Here is a 10,861-nt window from a genome sequence, read left to right as displayed (position 1 = left end):
GTGGGAAATCCTGCCCTCTCTCTATATATGGTTCTTCTTCCCCTAACTTCCTGTAAATGCTTCCAGCGGTTTACTGCTTTCCTTGCTGTGAGAACAGAAGCTTGAAGCAACAGCAACACTTGAATTGGCCAATGAGGGTTACACATTTGAGGCGTATGCCTATGATGATCAAGGCAAGTTCTCATTTCCAGAAAATGAAAGTAGATTACAGCAGGAGTAGGAGGGACCTAAGATGTGAGCTAGCGAGGTCTTAAAAAGCCATGTGGTACTAGTGCAGAGAAGAGAGCATGAGGAGAGCATTACCAAGAACCATGCAGACGAAAGTGGAGGATATCAGGGTGCTCTATTTTGCGGGCGACCGCGTGGAGCCGTATGTCCAGGTAGGAGTTGTTTTCTGAAAGCAAGTGCAAATATTTAATAAATAATGTATCTTATTCTTGTTATCTATCCATTATTGGTCTCACAAAAGAGCCCTTGTGAAGAAGACACTTTCCTATGGGCAATTTGCCCATAGGAAAGTGGGCTGAGGAGGGCCCATAGGAATCACCTCTCATGCATTTCCAAATATTCATGTCCCCCCGCCACAGATCATCGCCGTAAATGAACCCAAACGCCGGCAGAGCATATGCAGCTCCGAGGAGTCGGAGGCCGAAGAGTCCGACGACCGAGCGTACGTCGAGGATCTCCTGCCCATGCTCTGTGACCACAGCCAGCTGCTGGAGGACCACCACCTGGAGAGCGTAAGCTTCTATATATATATATATATATATATATATCGCTTTAACTTCTCAAGAACCAATGATGATCGCCCGATTTGAATGTTTCGATAATTCAAGAATGTTGTCTTCTCCAACTAATCGGTGATGACTGTGTTTGACAGCTCGCCACCCATATGCCAGCGAGGACCCAAGGCTACCCGTGGCAGTTGGCCTACAGCACTGCAGACCACGGGACCAGTCTAAAGACGCTGTACAGGAGCATGGCGGGTCTGGACAGCCCCGTGCTGCTGGTTGTCAAAGATATGAACAACAAGGTTGTTATCAGGCGTCTCTCTCTCTCTCTCTCTCTGTCTCTGGCTTAATGAAGATTAATTATATTATTTTGGCCTTGCAGATACTAAATAAGGTGTCTTTCGTCCCCTCAGGTATTTGGTGCCTTTTCCACGTCGCCGTTCAGGGTCAGCGACTACTGCTACGGCACAGGAGAAACCTTCCTGTACACCTTCAGCCCTGATTTCAAGGTAAGGTTGGCATTCAAGCTTCCCTCTTGGGCTATCCTTAGTTTTTCAACAAATGTGATGAGCGCATGTTCAGTTGTTCATGTCTCTATTTCTCTATCGCCCAGGCATACCGGTGGAGTGGGGAGAACTCTTACTTTGTGAGCGGCCACTTGGAATCTCTCCAGATTGGCGGTGGAGTGTGAGTTGTCTGCTCTTTGACCAAACACAAAATCAAAGACTCTTTTTAGCTTACTTATCACCATTATTAAATAAAGCACCCTTTGCCGTAACATGCTATGTCATCGCTTGTCCTGCAGGGGGGGCTTCGGCCTGTGGCTGGATGCTGACCTGTACCGTGGGGCCAGCTACTCCTGCCCCACATTCTGCAACCAACCGCTGTCCACGGAGGAAGAGTTCATTGTGCAAGACCTGGAAGTCTGGACCATTCAGAATGCCACGTGCCCACCTTACACGAAGGGGAGAAAGTGAAGAAAGAGAGAATGAGGGGGAGAGAGAGAGAGAAAGAGAGGCACGTTCTTGTCCGTTATCCGCAGGACTTTAGGGCTGGCTTGAATATGGCCCGGGACTGGTTCAACTGCTGTGGTTTAACCTGCTAGAACAATAGCTATGAATCACAGCGCAGTTGATTTAACCTAAGCCTGCACGTGGGGTCCGTTCTAGTGATTCCTTTGGCCGACTTGGGCGACTCGAGGGAAGTTCCAGAGCAGAGGGGTCCTGTTGTTGCATCCTGACTATGAATGTTTATCAGCAGCCCCTGCAAGTCGCGAACTTCAGAGCTCTTAGCTCCCTAATAGTTTTGTTCTGTTTTGGAGAGCAAAAAAATATATATCACTGTGTTATTACTGTTGGATAGAAACCTTCTATGAACAAAACAAACGTCACTTTTTAAGCTGTTTAGGAAAACTTTTGTGGTGAACAGCAATGCAACTCATTTCAATGTGTGTATGTGTGTGTGTGCATGTGCGTTTGCATGTGTGTGTGCGTGCGTGTGCGTGAAGTGGTTGTACGGGCCAGAGGGCCATGAAACATACTTGGCACATAAAGAGAAACAGTGTAACATGATAGATCAGATCAAAAGATCGAGACATAAATCACGTACAGAGATTACAATTGTCTTTTGACAAATCCTTGTGTTTGTGTCTGAAAGCGACGGGCGGGGACCTAAATACTCAGGTCTAGAAATAAAAGTATGAACTTGCACTCTAAACCTGTTTTTAGTCATTATGTGTAGGTTTTTCTGACTCTCCATTGAAAATGTACATCATCCGCTTTATGAGAAAATACTAAATATTTCATTGTTTCACGACACTTTGTATTTCTATTTTCTTTTTTTTTTTTGACTAGGCCGATGTAGCATTTTCTTTACTCAGTCCAATTTGTTTGTCTGTATTTTTCACTTTTCCCTTTGCGTTTGTGAGCTGTTGCAATTTTTTCTGGGCACAAACTCATTAAAACATATATCTGGAAAGAGTTTGAGAGAGACCATTTTTATTTGTATGCATGATTATAACCTTCATAATGCTTTAAATACAATTATATATAACTGTTCATAAACAAATATTGTTTGGGGATTTGTGAAGGTTATTAGGGTAAAGGAGGTTGGTAGTTGAGCATGCGTGGAAGTCAGTGCTGGGTGTATCTGCTTATAAGCTCTGCTACACCTAGGGCCAGTCCAAATAGACACATAAAGTATTGTATTCTTTATTAAAATATATGTTTTATATACTGTATGTTGTCTTTTACTGGGTGGTACCGGCTATATGGACGGCGATTTTGCCATATAAACAGCCATATATAACAGTTATATTCGTTTATTCCTTTTGTAATGACCCAGATAGGCCTCTCAAAGACCAATCAATGTTTTACAAAAAGAGTTAAAGATTGTTAGTATTTAGTAACACTGCAGTCGGGTGAATTATTTTTAGCCCAGGTCAATTAAATGTACCTCATGGGAGACGCATTGGTACGTTGACCGCTGCAAACCAAATCAATTCTAACTATTGCCTCACGCTTAAATGTCAAATTATGATTTAAAATGTAAATCATTTATGATTGATTTGATTTGAATTCAATTTAAATCGAATCTAATCGAATTGTATCTTTGATAATTCCGCCATAATTTCATGCATTTCATATTTACAGCGGCAATACCCAGTGAAGTCTACAAATGAGTGAATAAAATGTTTCGTATGAAAAGAAACATGACGTAAAGACGTGTTCGCGTGTATCTCACTGCCCTCTCGCGGGCGTCTTGCGTGCTGCTAAATCGATGTCTCCGGTGTCTCCTTTGCTTTCCCCTGGAGCTCGACTAACTCTGGCCTCCGCTGCGCCGGTCTCGTTAATGACAGTCCACGCCGCGACAATGGCCGAGGCGGGCGGTGCCGGGGCCGCCCAGGGCGACACGTCGAAGACAACCACATATGCAGGCGACAGTTATCATAAAAAATGCATTTTCTGCAAGATCACAAACAAGGAAATGCCGACGGAGCTTCTTCATAATGTAAGTGGACTGTATAATGTAGTATTAAAACTAAATAACAAATATTAACTTTCCAGGTTCTCCGCGCTGTAGTAGGCAATACACACATAAATAAAATATATTAAATATGATTAGGACACATTAAAATATTTGTATATATATATATATATATATATATATATATATATATATATATATGTATATGTATATGTGTATATATATATATATATATATATATGTATATATATATATATATATATATATATACATATATATATATATGTATATATATATATATATATATATATATATATGTATATATATATATATATATATGTATATATATATATATATATATATATGTATATATATATATATATATATGTATATATATATATATATATATATATGTATATATATGTATGTCGATTACGCACATTTTAGTATTTTTACAGCTTATTATACGTAATCGCCGGGTGCGTTGCAATGACATTTCACTGCTTATGAACCTATGTATGTGACAAATAAATCTCATGAATCTTGAATACATATATATATATATATATATATATAAAATACATGCGAATATCAATATTATATATTGATAATATATGTTAATATATCGATATGTTAATATTTCTAAATATTATAAAATAATAAAACGATGAAAATGAAGATTGTGCCTTAAAACATGTTTCTGTGTCATTTTTTAAATGGCATTTCCATTTGTATTTATTTTCACTTATTTCAAATAATCATCCCTATACCCTTCAGAGCAATCCCAACATTTTAATAATTGACTTGAATATTAAAAATCGATCCCGTATCATAAAGCACTTTTTTTTTTCCCGAGTACTGGCATCTGTTTTGTACGTTGCAGGATGAAGAGATCTCGTGCTTCAGGGACATCAAACCGGGAGCGCCGCACCACTATCTTGTGGTCCCAACCAAGCACGTTGGGAACTGCAAGTCTCTCACCAGAGAGCACGTGCCTTTAGGTAGGGCACAGATAATGGTGCATTTCGAAAATAAAAAAATAAATCAGTTCAGGCCGAAAAACTCTGTGAAATATTCTGTTTGTGTTTGCTTCTGATCCAGTGCAGCAGATGGTGGACATGGGGAAGGAGATCCTGCAGAAGAACAACATGGCGGATCTCAGTGACGTCAGGTAGGCAACCGGAATGTCTGTTCTTCGTTGCTACTCTTCGGTCGCAAAGTTTTTTTGTTGTTGTTCTTTTTGTTTGTTTTTCTCCCAAGTGGATTAAATGAAGACTTCAAAGATGAATCAGCCATGTCATCAATTAAAATGACAGCATTCCATGGACCTATGTTTGTCCCGTTAAACCATAAATGTAGTTCTCCTTAACTTTAGCAGGACCTATATCCTTTGGCTATTGAACTTTTCTCTATTTATATTTACTTATCCCAATTCAGGGTAAACATTGTTTGTTTGTTTGTTTGTTGCCCCCCCCCCCCCGCAGATTTGGCTTCCATTTGCCTCCATTTTGTTCCGTTTCACACCTACACCTCCACGTTCTCGCACCTGCCAGTCAAATGGGCTTTATGTCCCGCCTCTTCTATCGGCTCAACTCCTATTGGTTCATCACGGTGAGGCTTATTTGTGTTTGAAATATTTCTTCTTTCCCAGTAGCAAATATAATATATGTCTGTATAATATTTGAATGGATGTACTGCAGATTTGTATTTGTTTCCTTAATTTGAAACCAGTCACTGACCAGGAGGAGCGATTATATTTACATTAAACTGATGTCAGAAGAGAAATTATCAATAGAGAAGTTTTTTGTTTTTTTTCTATTTTGGTTGCGTTAAAAAAAACAACAACTTTATATTAGGGCTGCATGGTATATTGTTTCAGCATCATCATCGTGATGTGCGCATGCGCAATACTCACATTGCATGACGTGCAATGTCAAATAAGGCAAATGAACTCGAACATGTCATGCTACAACTTTTTTGCTGTTGATAGAAAAGGAAAACTTCCATGGTTCTCAATTTCCATGACTAATCAACAAAAAAAGGACTAAACAAAAGGCCGAACAGAAGTGTGCGAAAGTGGTACAACCAGAAAGGAGTGGAGAACGCCGATTGTTCCTTGGACTCCCCTTGTTATACATGGCATGGTGGCGCAGCCAGAGTAGATGCTCTCAATGGTGTACCTGTTGAAGTTGGTGAGAGTTTTGGTAGACATGCCAAACTTATTCTCCTCAGGAAGTATAGGTTATTTTGGGCACTTTTTACCAGAGCCCGAGCGATATATCGGTTTGGCCAATATATCGGCCATTATTTGACGTTTTTGACCACATCAGGATCGGCAGTTATGCAGCCGATGTGTCCCAATTTTTAAACAAGTATGATAAACAAGAAAACATTGATTATTTATACTGTACTACTGTTAAGTTATTCACCAAAATAAGCGCAGCAGTCTGACTTATAAATCTATCCATGTTTGTTTACTGTACACTGTCATTCAGACAATGCTCTCCAAGCAGGAAGCAATGCTATGTTCATGGGAAACTTGGAAAAAAAAGAAAAATAAATTATTTAATATCATCTTTTACATTTTTTTTATCTATCAAAAAGTTCTTTGTGTGTTTATTTTTATTTATTTGTTTTCTTATAAGTTAAATGTTCTCAAATATAGAAAATTTTGCACTTTTCGAGCAAATATCGGAAATCGGTGGACTAGGAAGTTCTGGATCGGCATCAGACAAAAAAAAATCTGTCATCGGTCGGGCTCTAGTTTTACCGCCGAGTCTGTTTACCTGGACCAGGTGAGGTCATCTTGGATTAACACACCAAGAACCTTGACGCAGGAGACTCTCTCCACTTCAGCGCAATCAATGTGTATGGGCATGGCGCCTCTCCTGCTGCTTCCTGAAGTCCACTATCATCTCTTTGGTCTTGCAGATGTTGAGAGAGAGGTTGTTGTTCTGGCACCATGTGGCCAAGACGCCGATCTCCTCTCTGTAGGCGTCATCATTGTTGGAGATGAGACCCAGGATGGTGTTGTCTTGGGGCATCCTCAACTTGAGGATGACGTTGGAGCTGTGTGTGGCCACACAGTAATGCATGAACAGGATGTAGAGGAGGGGACTGTTTAGGCAGCCCTCAGGGACTCCCGTACTCAGGGTCAGTGCAGAGGGGGTGAGGTTACCAATTCTCACCACCTCTCAGAATATATATATCACAGAAAAGAATATTGCAAAATTTTTTGGTATAGATACCAAATGCTTTTGACAATGTCTTTAGTCTGTAAAAACTAACCTTACGGTATGTACATGAAAACATCACTATCAATCATACAATTCCTGTCTCTCATATTCTCCTCCTTGCATTTAGCACTTTTCCCAAAAATGTTCAAATTCCCCTTTAAAAAAATTAGCTTTTGTGTCGCAAGATCAAAATGGCAAGGATGGACTAACTCATCAGCTCCAGCCCCGAAAAGCAGCTCTGTGTTCATTGGAAACAAGTTTCACTCTGAAAGTGACGCCTATTCGTAGTAATGAAAGGTTTGACACTTTTTCGGTTCTTTACCAGTCACTGTAAAAAGAATGGCTGAACAATAAACCAAGACGGAAGAGGCTTGTGAGTCGTGAATGGAATTCTCGCACGAATCATTCAGTTCTGTCAAAACTACTTATTTTGGTGGAATGAAAAGAGTAAATCGCGTTCAATAGGAATTGTGCCAAATGACCTAGACCTTTTTTTTTTTTTTTTTTTTTTTGTCCCCTTGGCCTCCATTGTATTGCTCAGTAATTATTTCAGTTTGTTAATTGAAGATTCTTGAATTGAAGATTTACAAGTCACTACTTATAATAGGCGCAGTTCTATGGCTTTGTTAAATTTTTAGTGGTTAAAAAGGGTTGGGAGGGAACCTTGTTTATTCATTCAATCATTTATTCATTCATTCATCTATGATCAGTCTAATAGTGATTCCCTATTTTGGCACCTCTTGCAGGCGGACCAGCTGATTGAGCTCCTCAACTCCAAAGAAGAGACTGAGTGACGTGTGTGTGTGTGTGTGTGTGTGTGTGTGTGTGTGTGTGTGTGTGTGTGTGTGTGTGTGTGTGTGTGTGTGTGTGTGTGTGTGTGTGTGTGTGTGTGTGTGTGTGTGTGTGTGTGTAAAACAAGTGAAGTGCGGGAAACCCTATTGTTGTTGTGCAGATTATTATTATTATTATAAGGCTGGACCACTAATAATGCGTATTGCTCAGATTTTTATTATTCTTCTTGCCATTTCTTATTCAGTCTAAAAGTCTCTCAAACAGGGCAACCACAGTACGCATGGTTGCATGCACGCAATAGGCATGGTTGAGGCCTCCTTGGAACTTGGATGTTTCAGACGTCTTGTTGTTCAAGTTTGATCAATATCGATATATATTTGGAGCAGAAATTTGTTAAAAACTATTGCAATTTTACCGTAAGTAGAAGAACGTTGGCGCGATTTGATCAATTTCAGAAGCGGGGCACTTTGTGACATCATCATCCGAAGTTGCATAAATTCCAGCTTTGTATCACGGAAATCATTCACATCCAGCTATGCGCAGACAGACAACGCGAGCCGATGCTGCGTTTAAAGGAAACTCTAAAAGCTGTAACTTGCGCTGCGTTTCACAAAACCCTGTCAACTATAATCGGTCACAGAAGGCATTTTCGCACCACAGGAAGTTCTAAGAACCATTGAACTGTACCTTTCTTTTGTGTCCGCACTGCATGATCCACGAACGATTGTAATTGTGAAAACACATTTAAACTAAATGACACAAGAGGAACATTCAGTGACGTAAGTCCACTGTGATTGGAAAAAAAACATGAAAAATACAATACTTAATTTAAAGTAAACATGTCTTATTTATACACAATTTATTTCCAAAACATTAAATCTACATAAAACTTTTTTTTTTTTTTTAAAGTGTTCCTCCGCCTTGACCTCGCAGTGAATGCGGTGGACTTGGAATGACCCTCCATCACGACAGGTTTCCTCATTGGGACCCGACCAAGTCGCAGCGCTAGTCAGTTCAGTTAAGGAGTGGAGTTAAAAAAAATATCTCAAAACCTTGAAAAAAGTTATGAAACTGAGTAAAAAAATAAAAAACTGCAGCATTCAATGTAAAATCTGAATATTGTAGCTTGTGCTGTGTTTCACAGAACCCAAACTAGGAAACACAAAGAACGGGATTTATCGGCCAATGGTGGCACTATAACGACCACTTTTACGTTTTGAACCGCTATAGTGAATATTGAATGTTTATTTTATTGCCACTCAAACCTTGCCATCGACCTTTATCTTTGATGATATGATGACTTTTAATTCCCAATGCATATGCATCCAAGAAAAAGTATAATAACAAAATGAACACTACAATGAGGAACGGACCAAGAAGGAGGAAGAAGTGGCATTTTCTCCAGAGAATGATATTGAGGAGTTTTATTGTATTGTGTGTATTGTTTCAAGGTCTGAATTTCCTCAAATCAGATGCCTTGCAAATCAATTTTGATTGCTTGAATATAAAGTAGAATAAAAGTGGTTTGAAATAGAAATAACTGCTTATGGTGGTGAACTAAGATACACCATGCCTATGTAGAGCTCAAAACACCTGAGTTATGACTACGTAGGCGTGAGGCAATGCTTTCAAGGTTTTCAGAAGCTTTTCAAAATAAAAGCCCCCCATTTTAACGTTGAATAACGATATCAGCTCGAGAAGCATTGTAAACACTGAATGAATAGATGTCATGAGTGCAACTATAAAAGTTAAAGTGCCATAATATATTAATTATAACGTTAAGTAATCAAGAAAAAAAAAGTATATACAGTACATAATTATATTGGTGTTTAATTACAACAAATGTGAACTTGTAATAAATATGTGATCGGAATGACTTATTAATGGTGTCCATTAAACTGCTCTCATTCATTACTTCTTAAGACCCAGTTGGACGAGTTCCAAGACTATCTAAGCAAGATAACAACAAAATAAATAAACACAAAAAAGTTATATTACGGTACTCTTTTTTTTAGCTTATTTCCTCTTTATTCTTCCTCGCTTAACATATCAAAATAAATGAACACATTTTAACACTATTTTTATTCATTATTGAATTATTATTATTTTTTTTTAAAAGGGCTAGTGTCTAATCTATATCAATTTTGCTTTTCTTTCGGGTTGGTGAGCCACACCAGGTCTGGTTTTCCTCCAATGCTAAACGAGACGCTGAGTTAATGAAATGATGACATCACACTTGTAGAGTAACAGTAGCAGTGCTCCATCGTGGCAGGAAATGCATCCCTCACAGCTGCCTCCCCACCCTCGAGGCCACTGGTTTCAGGTTTGTCCGATAACAACAACGTCCATCGCTGGCAGCCTCTGGCCTACTTACTTTAGAGGGAAGGGAAGAGATGAAAGCTCTGATGAAAATAAATTAAAATACGAACAAATTGCAGAAATAACGTCACGACATAATGATGACGTAATGAACATAACTGTTATCCTATTAGATTTAGGAACGTTTTTGCTCGTTAGCACTAATTCAACATGACAAATTACATTTCATGCAATGTAATTTGTGATTTTGAATTAGTGCTTACATTTTTATAAATATATGAAATAATATTAAATATATATATTATTCCTCTTGTATGTTTCATTTTCTTGCATCCCCCTTGCAATTCCTCTGCACCCCACTAGGGGAGGGGTGCCCCACGGACAGCAGCTGAGGTGGATGTGTGGCAACTGGGCAAGCCTCCACGTGTCCTTCCATGTCTTTTCTTCTAATGCTAGTTTTGTCACAAACAGGGCAATGAAACCTGCAGTTTAAATTGCATCTGCAAATCTTATCTGTGAGCAAGTCAAGAAAAAAAGTTGATATTAGCCAATGACGAACAAGACTCAAGAACACACACTTTCATATATATAAGTTACCCCTTTGTGGTAAACACAGGGGTAATAAAGTGGGGGTGGTGTGGTTTGAGCAGCCATACTTGTCTTGGGTCTAGGTAATTGGGCCCAGGATCAGGGTGGCTGTACGCCTGTTGCTAGTTAGAGTAACCAATGAGCAACAGGAGAGGAGCCCTTGTCATGACATATGTTCCATCTGCCCCGGCCTTGTTCCAGCTTGCCCAC

At 39.3% G+C, this 10,861-nt stretch overlaps 2 protein-coding genes across 2 annotated transcripts; both read left to right on the top strand.

Moving 5' to 3' along the window:
• Positions 1 to 286: 286 nt before the first annotated feature.
• ncoa7a (nuclear receptor coactivator 7a) lies at positions 287 to 2,582 on the top strand. Its single transcript, XM_080005642.1, has 6 exons — positions 287 to 380; positions 588 to 740; positions 881 to 1,033; positions 1,145 to 1,240; positions 1,345 to 1,418; positions 1,537 to 2,582. The coding sequence occupies exons 1-6, from the start codon at positions 288 to 290 to the stop codon at positions 1,706 to 1,708; spliced, it is 741 nt and encodes a 246-aa protein (XP_079861768.1). The 5' UTR covers position 287; the 3' UTR covers positions 1,709 to 2,582.
• Positions 2,583 to 3,601: 1,019 nt separating this feature from the next.
• Positions 3,602 to 9,620, top strand: hint3 (histidine triad nucleotide binding protein 3). The gene is made up of 5 exons (XM_080005974.1): positions 3,602 to 3,740; positions 4,600 to 4,717; positions 4,818 to 4,887; positions 5,201 to 5,327; positions 7,699 to 9,620. The coding sequence occupies exons 1-5, from the start codon at positions 3,603 to 3,605 to the stop codon at positions 7,744 to 7,746; spliced, it is 501 nt and encodes a 166-aa protein (XP_079862100.1). The 5' UTR covers position 3,602; the 3' UTR covers positions 7,747 to 9,620.
• Positions 9,621 to 10,861: the final 1,241 nt, after the last annotated feature.

This window comes from Zeus faber (genome assembly GCF_960531495.2).
Source record: "Zeus faber genome assembly, chromosome: 8".
NCBI classification, from domain to species: domain Eukaryota; kingdom Metazoa; phylum Chordata; class Actinopteri; order Zeiformes; family Zeidae; genus Zeus; species Zeus faber.
The sequence above is the reverse complement of the archived record's forward strand: the minus strand, read 5'-3'. Positions and strand labels throughout refer to the sequence as shown.